Genomic DNA, 20,668 nt, shown 5'->3' on the forward strand with positions numbered 1-20,668 from the left:
AATACAGTGAGCCAAGCTGATCAGGAAAAAGAACAGTTAGTTTCAGTGGGATCACCAAACCATAGCCCCAGGCCCACATATTTAAATTTCATTGAAATATTAAATAATTTGTGCTTCATTTAAAAAGGGAAGGGGGAGCGCCTGGGTACCTCAGTTGGTTAAGCAACTGCCTTCCGCTCAGGTCATGATCCCAGAGTCCTGGGATCGAGCACCACGTCGTGCTCCCTGCTCAGTAGGAGCCTGCTTCTCCCTCTCCCTCTGCTGTTCCCCCTGCTTGTGCTCTCTCTCTCTGTGTCGAATAAATAATCTTTAAAAAAAATACTAAAAATAAAAAATAAGTAAATAAATAAATAGAAACAAATAAAAAGGGAATGGGGACAGATTAAGACCACAAACGGTTCTTTAAAGGCTCCTGTGTAGCTCTTTAACAGAGATAAGAGAAAAACATTTACAATTACAAAATGTATTTTGTAATACAAAAGGCTATACTGAAAAGCACGGATTGTTAAATAATCTGCAGATATCACATTGTAGATAGCATCCTAAGAAAACAAAAGAACAGGGGCGAACAGGGCGCCTGAGTGGCTCAGTTGCTAAGCGTCTGCTTTTGGCTCACGTCATGATCCCAGGGTTCTGGAATCAAGCCCCGCATCGGGCTCCCTGATCAGCGGGAAGCCTGCTTCTCCCTCTCCCACTCCCCCTGCTGTGTTCCTTCTCTAACTGTGTCTCTCTCTGTCAAATAAATAAAATCTTAAAAAAAAAAAAAAGAAAAAGAAAAAGAAAACAAAAGAACAATCAAAGCTATGCATTAAAAATTGCAGTGGGGGGCGCCTGGGTGGCTCAGTTGGTTGAGCGACTGCCTTCGGCTCGGGTCATGATCCTGGAGTCCCGGGATCGAGTCCCGCATCGGGCTCCCTGCTCAGCGGGGAGTCTGCTTCTCCCTCTGACCCTCTTCCCTCTCATGCTCTCTATCTCTAATTCTCTCTCTCTCAAATAAATAAATAAATCTTTAAAAAAAAATTGCAGTGGGGGCGCCTGGGTGGCTCAGCGGGCTAAGCATCTGACTTGATTTCAGCTCAGGTCTTGATCTCAGGGGTCATGAGTTCTAGCCCCCTGTTGGCCTCCACGCTAGGCATGGAGCCTGCTTAAAAAAAAAAAAAAAAAATGAGGTGGGGCAACTATCACAGTCCACTCTGCTTCAAGCCAGAACAGTGTTCACCACCAATTTCCGTAAGTGATATTTCAAAGAATTATTTTTTTTTTTTTTAAATAAGAGGACATGGGGCTCCTGGGTGGCTCAGTTGGTTAAACATCCATCCAACTCTTGATTTCTGCTCAGGTCATACGTTATCTCAGTCACAAGCTCTGCACTCAGCACGGAGTCCGTTTGAGATCTCTCCCTCCGCCCCTCCCTCCCCCACACTGCTCACGCATTCTCTCTCTCCCAAAAAATAAAATAAATAAAATGAGAAATAAAGACATAAAGAAGAGCTGTACAGCTTTATATTTTATAATATAATACTCAAATATATTATACTCTATTCTTGGATCACTTTATTCTTGTTGCAACAGCTTCATGGTTACCCTGGGAATTATAATTGCCATCTTAAATTTTTTTTTTTAAGATTTTATTTATTTGAGAGTGAGCAAGAGAGAGAGCGCACAAGTGAGGGGAGATCAGAGGGAGAGGGAGAAGCAGACTCCCCGCCAAGCAAAGAGCCAATGAGGGGCTCGATCCCAAAATTCCGGGATCATGACCCGAGGGGAAAGCAGACGCCTGACTGAGCCACCCAGGCACCCCGCCATCTTAAATTTCTGACAAACTAGCTTGAACTTAGCGTCAATAGTACACAAAACTCTGCTTCTACACAGTTCTGTCCCTCCCCTTTATTTTTTTTTTTAGTTATTTGAGAGCGAGAATGAGAGAAAGAGAGCACATGAAAGGGGGGAAGAAGGGTCAGAGGGAGAAGCAGACTCCCGGCGGAGCAGGGAGCCCAATGCAGGACTCGATCCCGGGACTCCAGGATCATGACCTGAGCCAAAGGCAGTCGTTTAACCGACTGAGCCACCCAGGCGCCCTGTCCCTCCCCTTTATGTTATTGCCAGAAGTTATATCTTTATATATTGATTTCCTGCCTCACTTTTATTATTGAGTAACATTCTGAGTATGGCCTTTTACATGTCTGCCCCCGGTGGTCTTTATGTATAAGACTACTGAGAACCTTGCAGTGAAGTAGAGATGAGCATACAATGGAGGGGTGGTTGTAGGATCTGAGAAGAAAGTAGGGTTTGCAACGACAGTAAGTGGGAAAGAGATCTTCCAAAGCTGTAATATGGCAAAAACAAGGTTAAAATAGACTAGTAGTATTATTTTGTAACATATCATCTGGCAATATTTTGAAACTTTTAGATGTATATATACATACTGCTTCCAATCAGATATCAGCATATTATAAAAATTATAAAATATGCTATTAAGGCATTGGAAAGTCCAGAGAAGCAAAATCTGTCATTTTTCTGCCTCCACCCAATTCATACAAACACCACACCATCACTGGTTCCAGCTCTCCTTCTGTGTAGCTTTTAGAAAGCATAGAAGGCAAGGCAGTGGGAAGAACATGTTTTCCCTTCTGGAGGTGTATCATTCTCTGAGGGAGTATATAGAGGTCCCCCTCAAGCTCGGCTGAGCCCTGACCTCTGCGAGGAATCACTGCTCTAGTCCAGTCTTTTCATTTTATAGATGAGAAAACTGGGACTCAAAGGAACAGACTTGACCAAGATTAGTGTGATAGAACCTGAATTAAAACATATTTCCTGGGCCACCTGCCTAGCTCAGTAGAGCATGTGACTCTTGATCTCAAGGTCATGGGTTCTAGCCCCACATTAGAGATTAACTTTCAAAAATTAAAAAATAAAATCTTAAAAAAAAAAAACATTTCCTGGGGCACCTGGGTGGCTCAGTTGGTTAAGCATCTGACTTCAGCTCAGGTCACGATCTCAAGGTCCTAGGATTGAGCCCCACATTAGGCTCCCCACTCAGCCGGGAGTCTTCTCCCCCTTCCCCTCCTCGTGTTCCCTCTCTCTAATATATAAATAAAACCTTTAAAAAAATATATTTCCTGGGCACCTGGGTGGCTTAGTCAGTTAAGTGTCTGCCTTTGGCTCAGGTCATGATCCTGGAGTCCTAGGATTGAGTCCCACATCAGGTTCCCTGCTCAGCAGTGCATCTGCTTCTCCTTCTGCTACTTCCCCTGCTCATTCTCTCTCTCTCTCTAATAAATAAAATCTTTAAAAAAATATATAGTTTCTGACTTTATTCCACTCTACTATATCTCTATTAGATATCAGGACCCTGAGTTTCCTAATGTTTTGGGAAATAGTCCAATCATTCTTTTCAAAAGCACAGATGCCTACAATGCAATTTCCTCCAAGCTGTCACTAATGATTTTTATATTATTAATATAAAAAAGGAAAAACAATACTTTGGTTGCTGGCAACAGAAATTTCAGAACAAATGGGGGCACAAGAGGCAGCAACAGGACTTTTAAGTCTAAGGGTCGAGGGTGAGGTTGCTCTTCCTCACCATAAATTTCTATTTACTGTGTTAATTCACTACATTTAGTATACTGTTACTATGCAATCCTTTTAGGGAAAGACCTGTATTAATTACTCAAAGCACCTGGCAGTATTAACTCCATGTAACTGTAATAGTTACTAAATACTGTCACTCCATACTATGGGGTAGAAAGTAAATAAAGATACTTCTTAGCAAAAACAATATACACAGAAGCCAGGCAATAGTTTCTTGTTTAATCACACCACAAGTATAACCAAAATAAAAATAACACTAAAACAAAGATTACTTATAACTCCAGAACATTTTAATTCTAAAGAGCTTTAATATATAAAAAGCCCCATCATTTCCAAATGCCCCTCAAAAAGGGAATGAATAATCAGTCCCATCAGAGCTAGGGAAAAAAAAATTTTTTAAGGGGGTGGAGGGATGAAGGTTGACAACCATTCTCTTTCAAAAAGATAAACACTGCATTCTCAAATAACCGCTCAGAATGTCACTTGATATGAATAGGCAGGAGGAAAATACCTGTCCATATCTGCCTCATATACTGTATTGGGCAATTAAATGCCAACTCAGCTATTTAAGAATGACTTGCTAAAACATTGAAAAAATGAAAGACTTCGTCCTTGTCATAGACTGCCACTTCAGTGGAACATTCGGTGCACATGACTGGGTGGTAGATTTCTTCCACTTGCGCCTCGGCCTGCTCTGCAGCATCTTCATGGTTAGACCTCATCTTCTTATGGCCTCGCCTTTTCTTCCTGTTCTCTGGGATTTTGTATCTTAGAACCTCCTCTTTGTTGACAGAACAATTCATCACAAACATTGCTCTATACTGAGTTTTGTAGGATTCATGCCTAAGAGGAAAATGAAATAGAGAATTTAGATTTGCATTCTATTTTAATAGGTTATCCATTTAGATCAAAAAATTTTATTGAAGTATAGCTGACACAATGTTACATTAGTTTCAAGTGTACAACACAGTGATTTGAGAAGGTTACATGTTAACACTATACTCACCACGGGTGTAGCTACCATCTGTCAACGTACAATGTTATTACAATATCACTGTATTTTATCCCCATGACTTATTCACTCCATACCTGGAAGCCCGTATGTCCCACTCCCCTTCACTCATTTTGGCCATCCCCCACCTTGCTCCTCTCTGGCAACCATCAGTTTGTTCTCTGTAATTATGGGTCTGTTTCTGCTTTTCATCTGTTTGTTCGTTTTGTTTTTTAGATTCTATGTATGAGTGAAATAGAGTATTTGTCTTTCTCTGACTTATTTCACTTAGCGTAATACCCTTTAGGTCTATCCATGTTGTCACAAATGGCAAGAGCTCATCCTTTTTATGGCTGAGTAATATTCCACTGTGTATATATTCCATATTCTCTTTATCTATTCATCGATCAAAGCACCCTTGGGTTTTCATATCTTGCCTACTGTAAATAATACAATACACACAAGGGTGCATAAATCTTTCTGAATTACTGTTGTCATTTTCTTTGGATAAATACTCAGTAGTGGAGGGGCACTTGGGTGGCCCAGTCGTTAAGCGGCTGCCTTCGGCTCAGGTCATGATCCCAGGGTCCTGGGATCCAGCCCCGCATCGGGCTCCCTGCTCAGCAGGAAGCCTGCTTCTCCCTCCCCCACTCCCCCTGCTTGTGCTCCCTCTCTCGCTGTGTCTCTCTCGGTCAAATAAATAAATAAAATCTTAAAAAAAAAAAAACTCAGTAGTGGAATTACTGCATCACAGGTCATTTCTGTTTTTAATTTTTTGAGGAATATCCATACTGTTTTCCACAGTGACCATGCCAATTTACATTCCCACCAACACTGCACAAGGGTTTCCTTTTCTCCACATCCTCACCAATGCTTTTTCTTTTCTTTTTGATTTTAGCCATTATGACAAGTGTAAGATGATATCTCACTGTGGTTTTGAGTACATTTCCCTGATGATTAATGACGTTGAGCATCTCTTCATGTGTCTGTTGGACATCTATGTGTCTACTTTGGGAAGATGTCTATTCAGTACTCTGCCCATTTTAATCAGATTATTTGGGTTTTCTGGTGTTGAGTTGTATTAGTTCTTTATATATTTTGGATAGTAATTCCATATCGAATAGATCATTTGCAAATATCTTCTCCCATTTTGTGAGTTGTCTTTTCATTTTGTTGATGGTTTCCTTCACTGTGCAGAAGATTTTTATTTTGGTGTAGTCTCAACAGTTAATTTTTGCTTTTATTTCCCTTGCCGAAGACATGTCTAGAAAAATGTTGCTATGGCTGATGTCAAAGAAACTACTGCCTATGTTCTCTTCTAGGAGTTTCGTGGTTTCAGGTCTCACATTTAGGTCCTTAATCCAATTTGAGTTTATTTTTGTGTATGGTGTTAGAAAGTGGTCCAGTTTTCCCAGCACCATTTATTGAAGAGACTGTCTTTTTTTCCCCATTGTATATTCTTGCCTCTCCACATGGTTAAAATTTGAGAACACAAAAAAACTTAATGAAATACAACCAAAATAAAACATGAGAACAAAATGGGAAATTTAAGGAAATGTTAAAAGTTATTTTAAGAATAGGAAAAAACTTGTTAATAGAGAATAGTTTAAAGAATGAGGGGCCCCTGGGTGGCTTAGTTGTTGAGTGTCTGGCTTCGGCTCAGGTGGTGGTCCTGGGGTCCTGGGATTGAGCCCCACATCAGGTTCCCCACTCAGCGGGGAGCCTGCTTCTCCCTTTCCCACTCCCCCTGCTTGTGTTCCTTCTCTTGCTTTGTCTCTGTCAAATAAATAAAATCTTAAAATAAAAAAAAAGAATGAATATATCCTCTTTTCTACTGCTTTAAAAGTAACTTTTATCTCTGAAAAAATTATTTGCTCTTCAAACTTAGAAAGACAAGAAACTTGAGAGCTAATGTTTAAACAATCTTTGTCTTTTCACAGTGGCCTGAAACTCTGCCCTCCTCTCATTACAAGTGGTGCCATTCTTGGGGCACCTGGGTGGCTCAGTCAGTTAAGCATCTGCCTTCGGCTCAGGTCATGATTCTGGGGTCTGGGGATCGAGCCCCAACTCGGGCTCCCTGTTCAGCAGGGAGCCTGCTTCTCCCCCTGCTCCTCCCCCCACTTGTGTTCTCTAATAAATAAATAAAACCTTTTTTAAAAATTAAATTAAAAAAAAACAAGTGGTACCATTCTTGTCACCATTTTAGTAAAAGAAAACTTAAAGAGCTTCTGACTTTACAATGTCTACTCTTGGCTTTACTCCAACATTCTACAGAACAGATAATGCTTCATTTGTTCTCCTCATACATTCAATATTTTCCTACTTCTTTCTCCACCTAATAAGTTGGTTTTTTTTCCCCTTAAACCTCATGCAACAGAAATATCTATCTGGCTAAACACAGTGAACTCAAGTTATACTTTCATTAGTTCCAAAAGTTGATCTCCACCACCACCACCACCACCCACCAGGAATTTAGACTATGCAAGCTGGTACTTCTCCAAGTAAGACTGTAAAAATTTCATTTATACTCTACTGGATTGGAATCCTGTATTAACATGGAATGCAATTTTTACCAAGGCCAATTTCTATTGTTACATCATGAAACAACTTCTTTTGAGTATAGGAACTCTATAATAACATGGTTTAATTTGGAAGAGAAACTGAAGTACAAAAACATTTTACTTTTTCTACATTTCATAAATATGCTGAGTATCAACTTATATACAAAAACCTTAAGAGTTCATATGGAAAGCACAAAATTTAATTGTTGCAGATGATCAAAAACCTCAAGCTTGGGACGCCTGGGTGGCTCGGTCGGTTAAGCATGTGCCTTGAGCTCAAGTCATGATCCCAGGGTCCTGGGATCGAGCCCCACATCGGGTTCCTTGCTCCATGGGGAGCCTGCTTCTCCCTCTCCCTTTGCCTCTCTCCCTGCTTGTGCTCTCTCTCGCTATCTCTGACACTATCTGTCCCTCTCTATCAAATAAATAAATAAAAGTTTAAAAAAAAAAAAACTCAAGCTAGCTAATAAGGTAAACTATATCTGGCTATTCATTAGTTCCTAGAACAAATCCACCACCTACTTAGTTTCAGCTTCATCACTTAGTTTCAGTTAACTTGATTCAAAACATGGACTAAGCTAGGCATTTATGAGTCCACCAGAAAGGGGGGGGGAGGAAAAGGGTTAGAGTATATTTGATTAAAAGAATGAAGGGGGGCGCCTGGGTGGCTTAGTCCGCTGAGTGTCCGACTCTTGGTCTCAGCTCAGGTGTTCATCTCAGGATCATGAGTTCAAGCCCCACATTGGGCTCCACTTAAAATAAAAGTGGAGCCTACTTAAAAAATTTCTGGGCGCCTGGGTGGCTCAGTTGGTTAAGCAACTGCATTCAGCTCAGGTCATGATCCTGGAGTCCCAGGATCGAGTCCCACATCGGGCTCCCTGCTCGGCAGGGAGGCTGCTTCTCCCTCTGACCCTCCCCCCCATGTCCTTCTCTCTCATTCTCTCTCAAATAAATAAATAAAATCTTTAAAAAAATAAATTAAAAATTTCTTTAAAAAGAATGAAGGAAAAAAACTCATGATCATCTCAAATGATTCAGAAAAAGCATTTGATGAAATTCAACACCTATTCATGGTAAAAACACCCAATAAACTAAAAACAGAAGGAAATTTCCTCAATACAGTAAAGGCCATATATGAAAAATCCATACCTAACATCATATTCAATGATGAAAGAAAATTTTTCCTCTAAGATCAGGCCGAGACTAAAAAGTCCTGCTTTCACCACTGCTATTCAACATAGTACTGGAAGTTCTAATCAGAGCAATTAGCTAAGAAAAAGAAATAAGAGGCATCCACACTGGAAAAGAAGTAAAATTATCTTTGCTCACAAATGACATGATCATATACATATATATATATGCACAATACTGTGAAAGCAGTTAATGTCACTGAATTATACACTTAAAATGGTTAAAATAGGGGCGGAGCAAGATGGCGGAGGAGTAGGAGACCTGGATTTCGTCTGGTCTCAGGAATTCAGCTGGATAGGGATCAAACCATTCTGAACACCTACGAACTCAACAGGAGATCGAAGAAAAGAATAGCAACAACTCTCTGAACAGAAAAGCAACCACTTTCTAGAAGGCAGGACGTGCGGAGAAGTGAATCTGAGGCGATATTCGGGAAGATAGACGGCGGGGGAGGGGGCCTCCGACAGCCGCTTCTGGCAAGTGCTAGAGCAGCAGAGCACAAAATCAGAACTTTTAGAAGTCGGCTCCGCTGAGGGACATCACTCCAGTGGCTAAATGGGGGGTGGAACCCCCGCAGGACAGTGTGGTCTCAGGACTCTCGGGGTCTCAGAAAGACCAGGGGTGCCTGAGTGCAGCAGAGCTCCCAGGTATCTGAGCAGGGAAGCCGGCTGCAGAAATGGAGCTGAGTGGTGGGCTCTCAGGTCGGGGTTGCCATAAACCATGATCCGCGGCACAGTCGGGCCACTGCTCCTCCAGCAGGGACCCAACAAGCAGCAGATCCGGAAAGACTCTCCTTCCTCCCCCGGGAGGAGCGGCGCAGGAGCGCACCGCAGGGATCTGCTGGGTTTGGAGACTCCACACGGGGTCGTGTGCCAGAGACAGAAACGCCTGGTCACAGGCCAGGTGAGCACGGAGTGCGGCCAGAGACCAGGAAGACGGGAGTGACTGACTGCTTTTCTCTGGGGGCTCACTGAGGAGCGGGGCCCCGAGTTCTCGGCTCCTCCAGGGCAGAGATTGGGAGGCCACCGTTTTCACTTTCGTCCTCCAAAGCTGTATGGAAAGCTTGCAGAGAACAAAAGCTCCGGAGAGCAAACCAGAGCAGATTCTTTAGCCTGGACCGGCAAGGGCGGTCCGCCTCCGGCAAACACATTTGGTAACCACAGCAACAGGCCCCTCCCCCAGAAGATCAGCAAGAACAGCCAGCCAAGACCAAGTTTACCGATCAATGAGAACAGATGAGAAATGAGACACTCCGGCACTAGGGGAATACTGCACATAGAATACATGGCTTTTCTACCATGATTCTTTAGTCATTCAAAGTTAATATTTTTTAATATTTTATTTATTTATTTGAGAGAGAGAATGAGATAGAGCATGAGACGGGGGAGGGTCAGAGGGAGAAGCAGACTCCCTGCTCAGCAGGGAGCCCGATGTCCGCTCGATCCTGGGACTCCAGGATCAAGACCTGAGCCGAAGGCAGTCGCTTAACCAACTGAGCCACCCAGGCACCCTAATTTTTTTTAACTTTTTAAATTTTTTTTCCCTTTTTCAACCAACATCAATCCCTTTTTTAAAAAAGCATTTTTATTTTTCATTTTTAGAGTCATATTCTATCCCTTCATAGTAGTTACCCTTATTTTTGGCATATATATATGTTGTTCTCTCTTCAAAATTTTGATACAGTTTCTTCTAACAGATCAAAATATACCCTAAATCTCTACTGTATGGCTTTGTTCTAGTCTCCTGCCCAATCACATTCTCTCCCTTTTTTTTTTTAAATCCTCTTCTTTCTTTTTTCAAACAACTTATCAATTCCTTTCATAAAACTTTTCATAATTTTCATCTTTACAGTCATATTCCATCCCTTCATCATATCAACCCTTATTTTTGAACATACATAAGTTTTTCTTTCTTTAAAATTTTGGGAGGTACTTTCTTCTAACAGACCAAAATACACCCAAAATCCAGTGTGTGGCACTGATCTATGCACCAGCCTGATCATATTTGATCGTATTCTGTGTTTTTGTTTTGTTCTGTTTTTGTTTGTTTTTATCTTTTTCTTTTTTTTTTCTTTCTTTCCCTTTCTTTTCCCCCAGTTTCAGGTCTTTTCTGATTTGTTTAGAGTATATTTTCTGGGGATGTTGTTAACCTGTTAGCATTTTGTTCTCTCATTCATCTATTCTCCTCTGGACAAAATGACAAGACGAAAAAATCACCTCAACAAAAAGAACAAGAGGTAGTACCGACTGCCAGGGACCTACTCAATATGGATATTAGTATGATATTGGACCTAGAGTTCAGAATGATGATTTTAAAGATACTAGCTGGGCTTGAAAAAAGCATGGAAGTTATTAGAAAAACCCTTTGTGGAGAAATAAAAGAACTAAAATCTAACCAAGTGGAAATCAAAAAGGCTATTAATGAACTGCAATAAAAAATGGGGGCCCTAACTGCCAGGATAAATGAGACAGAAGAGAGAATTAGCGATATAGAAGACCAAATGATGGAAAATAAAGAAGCTGAGAAAAAGAGAGATAAACAACTACTGGATCACGAGGGCAGAATTCGAGAGATAAGCGATACGATAAGACGAAACAACATTCGAATAACTGGGATCCCAGAAGAAGAAGAAAGAGAGAGAGGGGCAGAAGGTATATTGGAGCAAATAATAGCAGAGAACTTCCCTAATGTGGGGAAGGAAAGAGGCATCAAAATGCAGGAGGCACAGAGAACCCCTCTCAAAATCAATAAAAATAGGTCAACACCCTGACATCTAATAATAAAACTTAGGAGTCTCAGAGACAAAGAGAAAATCCTGAAAGTAGCTCGGGAGAAGAGATATGTAACCTACAATGGTAGAAACATTAGATTGGCAATAGACCTGTCCACAGAGACCTGGCAGGCCAGAAAGGACTGGCATGATATCTTCAGAGCACTAAATGAGAAAGATATGCAGCCAAGAATATTATATCCAGCTAGGCTGTCACTGAAAATAGAAGGAGCAATAAAAAGCTTCCAGGACAAACAAGAACTAAAGGAATTTGCAAACACGAAACCAGCCCTACAAGAAATCTTGAAAGGGGTCCTCTAAGCAAAGAGAGAGCCTAAAAGCAACACAGACCAGAAAGGAACATAGACAATATAGAGTAACAGTCACATTACAGGCAATACAATGGCACTAAATTCATATCTTTCAATAGTTACCCTGAATGTAAAAGGGCTAAATGCCCAATCAAAAGACACAGGCTATCCGATTGGATAAAAAAACAAGATCCATCGATATGCTGTCTCCAAGAGACTCATTTTAGACCCAAAGACACCCCCAGATTGAAAGTGAAGGGGTGGAAAACCATTTACCATGCTAATGGACATCAAAAGAAAGCTGGGGTGGCAATCCTTATATCAGACAAATTAGATTTTAAACCAAAGACTGTAATAAGAGATGAGGAAAGACACTATATCCTACTTAAAGGGTCTATCCAACAAGAAGATCTAACAATTATAAATATCTATGCCCCTACCATGGGCACAGCCAATTATATAAGGCAATTAATAACAAAAGTAAAGAAACACATCAACAACAATACAATAATGGTGGGGGACTTTAACACCCCCCTCACTGAAATGGACAGATCATCTAAGCAAAAGATCAACAAGGAAATAAAGACTCTAAATGACACATTGGACCAAATGGACTTCACAGATATATTCAGAACATTCCATCCCAAAGCAACAGAATACACATTCTTCTCTAGTGCCCATGGAACATTCTCTGGAATAGATCACATCCTAGGTCACAAATCAGGTCTCAACTGGTACCAAAAGATTGGGATTATTCCCTACATATTTTCAGACCACAATGCTTTGAAACTAGAATTCAATCACAAGAGGAAAGTCAGAAAGAACTCAAATACATGGAGGCTAAAGAGCATCCTACTAAAGAATGAATGGGTCAACCAGAAAATTAAAGAAGAATTTAAAAAATTCATGGAAACAAATGAAAATGAAAACACAACTATTCAAAATCTTGGCATACAGCAAAGGCGGTCCTAAGATGAAAGTATATAGCAATAGAAGCCTTTCTCAAGAAACAAGAAAGGTGGGCGCCTGGGGGGCTCAGTTGGTCAAGTGACTGCCTTCGGCTCACGTCATGATCCTGGAGTCCCGGGATCGAGTCCCACATCGGGCTCCCTGCTCAGCAGGGAGTCTGCTTCTCCCTCTGACCCTCTTCCCTCTCGTGCTATCTCTCATTCTCTCTCTCAAATAAATAAATAAAATCATTAAAAAAAAAAGAAAAAAAGAAACAAGAAAGGTCTCAAATACACAACCTAACCCCACACCTAAAGGAGCTAGAGAAAAAACAGCAAATAAAGCCTAAACCCAGCAGGAGAAGAAAAATAATAAAGATCAGAGCAGAAATCAATGAAAGAGAAACCAAAAGAACAGCAGAACAGATCAATGAAACTAGGAGCTGGTTCTTTGAAAGAATTAACAAGATTGGTAAACCCCTGGCCAGACTTATCAAAAAGAAAAGAGAAATGATCCAAATCAACAAAATCATGAATGAAAGAGGAGAGATCACAACCAACACCAAAGAAATACAAACAATTATAAGAACATATTATAAGCAACTATATGCCAGCAAATTAGATAACCTGGAAGAAATGGATGCATTCCTAGAGAGGTATCAACTACCAAAACTGAACCAGGAAGAAACAGAAAACATGAACAGACCTATAACCACTAAGGAAATTGAAGCAGTCATCAAAAGTCTCCCAACAAACAAAAGCCCAGGGCCAGATGGCTTCCCAGGGGAATTCTACCAAACATTTAAAGAAGAATTAATACCTATTCTTCTGAAACTGTTCCAAAAAATAGAAATGGAAAGAAAACTTCCAAACTTGTTTTATGAGGCCAGCATTACCTTGATCCCAAAACCAGACAAAGACCCCATCAAAAAGGAGAATTACAGATCAATATCCTTGATGAACATGGATGCAAAAATCTCACCAAAATACTAGCCAATAGGATCCAACAGTACATTAAAAGGATTATTCACCACGACCAAGTGGGATTTATCCCTGGGCTGCAGGGTTGGTTCAACATCCGCAAATCAATCAACGTGATACAATACATTAACAAAAGAAAGAACAAGAATCATATGATCCTCTCAATAGATGCAGAAAAAGCATTTGACAAAGTACAGCATCCTTTCTTGATCAAAACTCTTCAGAGTATAGAGATAGAGGGCACCTACCTCAATATCATAAAAGCCATCTATGAAAAACCTACAGCGAATATCATTCTCAGTGGGGGAAAAACTGAGAGCTTTCTCCCTAAGGTCAGGAATGTGGCAGGGATGTCCACTATCACCAGCGTTATTCAACATAGTATTAGAAGCCCTAGCCACAGCAATCAGACAACAAAAAGAAATCAAAGGTATCGGAATCAGCAAAGAGGAAGTCAAACTCTCACTCTTTACAGATGGTATGACACATTATGTGGAAAACCCAAAAGACTCCACCCCAAAACTGCTAGCACTCATACAGGAATTCAGTAAAGTGGCAGGATATAAAATCAATGCACAGAAATCAGTGGCATTCCTATACACCAACAACAAGACAGAAGAAAGAGAAATTAAGGAGTCGATCCCATTTACAATTGCACCCAAAACCATAAGATACCTAGGAATAAATCTAACCAAAGAAGCAAAGGATCTGTGCTCAGAAAACTATAAAATACTCATGAAAGAAACTGAGGGAGACACAAAGAAATGGGAAAACGTTCCATGCTCATGGATTGGAAGAACAAATATTGTGAAGATGTCAATGCTGCCTAGAGCAATCTACACATTCAATGCAGTCCTCATCAAAATACCATCCACTTGGGACACCTGGGTGGCTCATTCGGTTAAGCGTCTGCCTTCGGCTCAGGTCATGATCCCAGTGCCCTGGGATCAAGTCCCGCATCAGGCTCCTTGCTCAGCAGGGAGCCTGCTTCTCCCTCTGCCTGCAGCTCCCCCTGCTTGTACCCTTGCTCACTCTCTCTCACTCACTTTCTCTCGCTCATGCTCTAACAAATAAATAAATAAAATCTTAAAAAAAAAATACCATCCACTTTTTTCAAAGAAATGGAACAAATAATCCTAAAATTTGTATGGAACCAGAGATGACCTCGAATAGCCAGAGGAATGTTGAAAAAGAAAAGCAAAGCTGGAGGCATCACACTTCTGGACTTCCAGCTCTATTACAAAGCTGTCATCAAGACAGTATGGTACTGGCACAAAAACAGACACATAGATCAATGGAACAGAATAGAGAGCCCAGAAATGGACCCACAACTCTATGGTCAACTAATCTTCGACAAAGCAGGAAAGAATGTCCAATGGAAAAAAGACAGTCTCTTCAACAAATGGTGTTGGGAAAATTGGACAGCCACATGCAGAAGAAGGAAACTGGACCATTTCCTTACACCACACACAAAAATAGACTCCAAATGGTTGAAAGACCTAAATGTGAGACAGGAGTCCATCAACATCCTAAAGGAGAACAGAGGCAGCGACCTCTTCGACCTCAGCCACAGCAACTTCTTCCTGGAAACATCGCCAAAGGCAAGGGAAGCAAGGGCAAAAATGAACTGTTGGGATTTCATCAAGATAAAAAGCTTTTGCACAGCAAAAGAAACAGTCAACAAAACCAAAAGACAACCGACAGAATGGAAGAAGATATCTGCAAGTAACATATCAGATAAAGGGCTAGTATCCAAAATCTATAAAGAACTTATCAAACTCAACACCCAAAGAACAAATGATCCAATCAAGAAATGGGCAGAAGACATGAACTGACATTTTTCCAAAGACATCCAAATGGCCAACAGACACATGAAAAAATGCTCAACATCACTCGGCATCAGGGAAATCCAAATCAAAACCTCAATGAGATACCACCTCACACCAGTCAGAATGGCTAAAATTAACAAGTCAGGAAACACAGATGTTGGTGGGGATGCGGAAAAAGGGGAACCCTCCTACACTGTTGGTGGGAATGCAAGCTGGTGCAACCACTCTGGAAAACAGTATGGAGGTTCCTCAAAAAGTTGAAAACAGAGCTACACTATGATCCAGCAATTGCACTACTGGGTATTTACCCCAAAGATACAAATGTAGCGATCCGAAGGGGTACGTGCACCCCAATGTTTATAGCCGCATTGTCCACAATAGCCGAATTGTGGAAAAAGCCAAGTGTCCATCGACAGATGAACGGATAAAGAAGAAGTGGTATATATATACAATGGAATATTATGCAGCCATCAAAAGGAATGAGATCTTGCCATTTGCAACGACGTGGATGGAACTGGAGGGTGTTATGCTGAGCGAAATAAGTCAATCAGAGAAAGACATGTATCACATGACCTCACTGATATGAGGAATTCTTAATCTCAGGAAACAAACTGAGTGTTACTGGAGTGGTTGGGGGTGGGAGGGATGGGGTGGCTGGGTGATAGACATTGGGGAGGGTATGTGCTATGGTGAGCGCTGTGAATTGTGCAAGACTGTTGAATCACAGATCTGTACCTCTGAAACAAATAATGCAATATATGTTAAGAAAAAAAAAAAGAAGATAGTAGGATGGGAAAAATGAAGGGGGGTAAATCGGAGGGGGAGATGAAGCATGAGAGACGATGGACTCTGAAAAACAAAGATCAGAAAGTTCTAGAGGAGAGGGGGTTTGGGGGATGGGTTAGCCTGGTGATGGGTATTAAAGAGGGCACGCTCTGCATGGAGCACTGGGTGTTATGCACAAAAATGAATCATGGAACACTACATCAAAAACTAATGATGTAATGTATGGTGATTAACATAACAATAAAAAATTGGGGAAAAAAGGTTAAAATAGGGAACAAGAGTACCTACTCTCACCACTCCCAGTCAACACTGTACTGCAAGTCTAGCCAGGGCAATCAGGCAAGAAAATCAAATAAAAGGTATCCAAATAGGAAAGACAGTTGTATGTATCTCTGTTTGCAGATGACATAATCTTCTACACATATAATTTTACAGACTCCACAAAAAAAAAAGTTAAAATAAATATGAGGGGCAGGTGGGTAGCTCAGTTGGTTGGGCATCTGCCTTCAGCTTGGGTCGTGATCCCAGGGTCCTGGGATCAGGCCCCATATGGGGCTCCCTGCTCAGTGGGATGCCTTCTTCTCCTTCTCCCTCTCCCTCTGCCACTCTCCCTGCTTGTGCTCTCTCACTGTCTCTCTCAAGTAAATACATAAAGTATTTTAAAAATAATAAATAATAAAATAAATATGAAATTCAGTAAAGTTTCAGGATACAAAACCAATACACAAAGATCTACTGTGTTTCTGTACATTAACAGTAAACTATCTGAAAAAGAAATTAAGAAAACAATTCCATTCATGATGCCATCCAAAATAATAAAACACTTGGAAATAAATTTAACCAAGGAGGTGAGAGATTTATACACTGAAAACTGTAAGACATTCATGAAAGAAATTGAAGAAAATACAAGTAAATGGAAAGGCACCCCATGTGCATGCATCAGAAGAACTACTATTATTAAAATGTCCATACTACCCAAAGCCATCTTATCAACACAATCTTATCAAAATTCCAATGACATTTTTCACAGAAATAGAAAAAAGCCTCAAATTTGTATGGGATCACAAAAGACCCCAAATGGCCAAAGCAACCTTGAGAAATAAAAACAAAGCTGGAGGCATCACACTTGCTGATTTCAAGTTGTACAACAAAGCTATAGTTACCAAAACAGTATGGTACTGGCATAAAACAGACTCATGGACCAATGGAACAGAACAGAGAGCCCAGAAATGAACTCACACATACACGGTTAACTAATATTTGACAAGGGAGCCAAAATTATTCAATGCCAGATAATCTCTTCAGTAAATGATTTTCAGAAAATTGAATATTCACATGCAAAAGAATGAAACTGGACTCTTGTCTTACTCCATTCACAAAAATAAACTTAAGGTGCACCTGGGTGGCACAGATGGCTAAGCATCTGCCTTCGGCTCAGGTCACGATCTGCAGGTCCTGGGATCGAGCTCCACATCAGGCTCCCTGCACAGTGGGGAGTCTGCTTCTCCCTCTCCCTCTACCTCTTCCCCTGCTTATGCTCTGTCTCTCTCTCTCAAATAAATAAAATCTTTAAAAAATAAATAAACTTAAAATGGATTAAAGACTTAAATGTGAGACCTGAAATTGTAAAACTACTCAAAGAAAACAGGGAAAAAGCTCAACGTGGGTCTTGGCAATGACTTTTTGGATAAGCACACCAACAAAAGCAAAAATAAACAAGTGGGACTACATCAAGCTAAAAAGCTTCAGCATAACAAAGAAACCATCAACAAAAGGAAAAGGCAACCTATGGAATGGGAGAAAATATTTGTAAATTATGTATCTGATAAGGGGTTAATATCCAAGAAACTCATACAACTCAATAGCAAAATTAAAATAAAATAAAAATTGGCAAAGGACCTGAACATTTTTTCCAAAAGAGATATACAAATGGCCAACAGGTCCATGAAAAGGTGTTCATCATCCTTAATCATCAGGGAAATGCAAATCAAAACTATAGTGAGGTAACACCTCACACCTGTTAGAATGGCTGATTCTAGGAATAGGCTATTAATAAAAAGACAAGAGAAAACAAAAGTGAACCCTTGTGCATTACTCATGGGAATACAAATTGGTATAGCCACTCTGGAAAAGAGTATGGAGGCTCCTCAAAATATTAAAAATAGAACTACCATATGATCCAGCAATCCCACTTCTAGGTTTGTATCTGAAGGAAATGAAATCAGTATCTCAAAGAGATGTGTGCACCCCTACCTCAGCCAGGTGATCAAGATCAACATTAACAGTCATAAATCTGTTGATTTTTTTGTTGTTGACAGTCCGTGCCCTTGATCATCATGTTGTACACTTCAAACTTACACAATGTTATATGTCAATTACATCGCGGTAAAGCTAGGAAAAGATTTTAAATTTTTAAATGGTCTAGCTGACAATAAGTTGAATATCCAAATGCACTCCTTAGTGAAAAATTTTTAATGGTTAAAATAGTAAATTTTATGTGTATTTTATCACAATTTTTTTTAAAAAGAGTGTATTTGACAGATTATGTCATTCCACAACATATATGCAGTTTCACTGAATCCTTGTCAGCACTGTGCTTTATTAGAAAAACTACTTGTAACAGAACTACATATAACCAAAATTATTTGTATAAAAATCAGTCATGAAGCAGCAAAGATATAGGAGGACAGAACTTTATCAGAATTCCTAAGTATAGAGGCGCCTAGGTGGCTCAGTCGGTTAAGCCTCTGCCTTCAGCTCAGGTCATGATCCCAGGGTCCTGGGATCAAGCCCCGCATCAGGCTCCCTGCTCAGAAGAGAGCCTGCTTCTCCCTCTCCTTCTGCCACTCCCCCTGCTTGTGCTCTCTCTCTCTGTCAAATAAATAAATAAAATCTTAAAAAAAAAAAATTCCTAAGTATATACCTCAAAAGTCTGTTTCTGATTTAAACAAAAGACCACCAAGGTTTTTTTTCATTGTGTGTGTGTGTGTGTGTGTGTGTGTGTGTGTGTGTGTGTGTGTGGTCACCCTTTATTCATTACCTCTGGCAATCAAGACATAGTGTGGTCATGCAAGCAGGGCAATTCAAGACAGCGTCACTATTTGGAACAGGCTGCTGTTGTTGATGTGGCCTCTGTATTCCAAAACCATGGTAGCTAGAATAGAAAAAGAAAAGGGCAGGGGGGACACACACACACATGAAAGCCAGATCCTGATTCTTTTTTTTTTTTTTTTTTTTTTAAGTAGGCTCCACGCCCAACATGGGGCTTGAACTAACAACTCCAAGATTAAGAGTCACATGCTCTGGAGCATTTGGGTGGCTCAGGTGGTTAAGCGTTGAACTCCTGATTTCAGCTCAGGTCATGACCTCAGGGTTGTGAGATCGAGCCCCATGTCAAGCTCCACTCTGGGCATGGAGCCTGCTTAAGATTCTCTCTCTCCCTCTCCCTCTGCCCCTCCCCACCCCCTCTCTCTCTCCCCCTCCCTTAAGAAAAAAAAAAAAAAAGTCACATGCTCTACTGACTGAGCTAGCCAGGTGCCCCCAAGATCTTGATTTCTAATGCCACCCTCCAATCAAAGAAACTAGTACTCCTAAGAGAAATGACTGATTCTAGGAATAGGCATACAAAATGAACCTGGAGCATCTTATACTGCCAGAAAGTAAGGAAGTGCTCAAAAACAATGAAGTAGATATGTCAAGGGGGCACAAAGTCAGCTGAAAGAGTTCCCAATGGCCAAAGCTGAAACAGTTAGAACAACAAAATAAAGGAGTATTGGATTATAACCCAAAGTATAAATAAATACCCATGAGTCCATACTGATATAAACGATTGAATGAATGACTGACTGAATGAACGAATGAATGAATGAGGGAGGGAGGGAGAACAGACAAATCTCCCATATGGAAGAATAATTTATGAAGATACTCTCCCCTCAAGGAAGTGGAGCGTAACTCCCCACTCCTCAAGTCTGGGCTGCACATAGGGCCTTCCTTCCAAAGAGTACAGTATGGAAAATAGGAGTGGAGAGTAACTTTACAGTAGAGAAACCTGCCAAACAATTCCTCACCAAGGTGATCAAGGTCAACATTAACAATCATAAATCATGTTGACAGTATGTGCCCTTGATTACAATGTGATGAAAATGGCACTTTATCCCTGTGGTCTTCCTCACCAAAACCCATAATCCCAGTCTAATCATGAGAAAAACATCATACCAATTCCAACAGAGTGGCCACCTACAATATACCTGACCACTACTCCCAAACACTGTTAAGGTCATCAAAACCAAGGAAAGTCTGAGAAACTGTCATAGAGAAGAAGAACCTAAAGAGACATGACAACTAAAAGTACCACAGTTATCCTGGATGGGCTCTTGGAATCGAAAATGCGCAATAGGTAAAAATTAAGAAAATTTGAATAAAGTATGGACCTTAGTTTATAATACTGGTTCATTAATTGTGACAAATGTACATGTTAATGTAACATGTTAATAACAGGTGAAACTGTGTGTGTGTGTGTGTGTGTGTGTTGTTGTGGGAGGGTATATGGGAATTCTGTATTATCAGCTCAATTTTTCTGTAAATCAAAAACTATTCTAAAAAATAAAATCTCGGGGGTGGGAGGGATGGGGTGGCTGGGTGATGGTATGTGCTATGGTGAGCGCTGTAAATTGTGTAAAATGATGAATCACAGACCTGTACCCCTGAAAC

At 40.5% G+C, this 20,668-nt stretch overlaps 1 protein-coding gene across 3 annotated transcripts in view; it reads right to left on the minus strand.

The window, feature by feature from the left end:
• Window positions 1–3,796: 3,796 nt before the first annotated feature.
• The window catches only part of EAPP (E2F associated phosphoprotein), a 30,209-nt gene continuing 13,337 nt past the window's right edge, over window positions 3,797–20,668 (minus strand). The window contains exons 5-6 of one of the 3 annotated variants that reach the window (XM_025870185.2): window positions 18,999–19,112; window positions 3,797–4,434 (exon numbers count right to left, since the gene is read on the minus strand). In XM_025870185.2, coding sequence (XP_025725970.1) covers window positions 4,158–4,434; window positions 18,999–19,112 — 391 coding nt within the window. In that variant the 3' untranslated portion in view covers window positions 3,797–4,157. The remainder of the gene's footprint in view (window positions 4,435–18,998; window positions 19,113–20,668) is intronic. The other 2 variants (XM_025870187.2, XM_025870186.2) reach the window with 2 other exon arrangements.

The sequence above is a fragment of the Callorhinus ursinus genome, unplaced genomic scaffold (genome assembly GCF_003265705.2).
Source record: "Callorhinus ursinus isolate GAN/ISIS: 27379988/994484 unplaced genomic scaffold, GSC_fseal_2.0 scaffold8, whole genome shotgun sequence".
In the NCBI taxonomy this organism is placed as follows: Eukaryota; Metazoa; Chordata; class Mammalia; order Carnivora; family Otariidae; genus Callorhinus; species Callorhinus ursinus.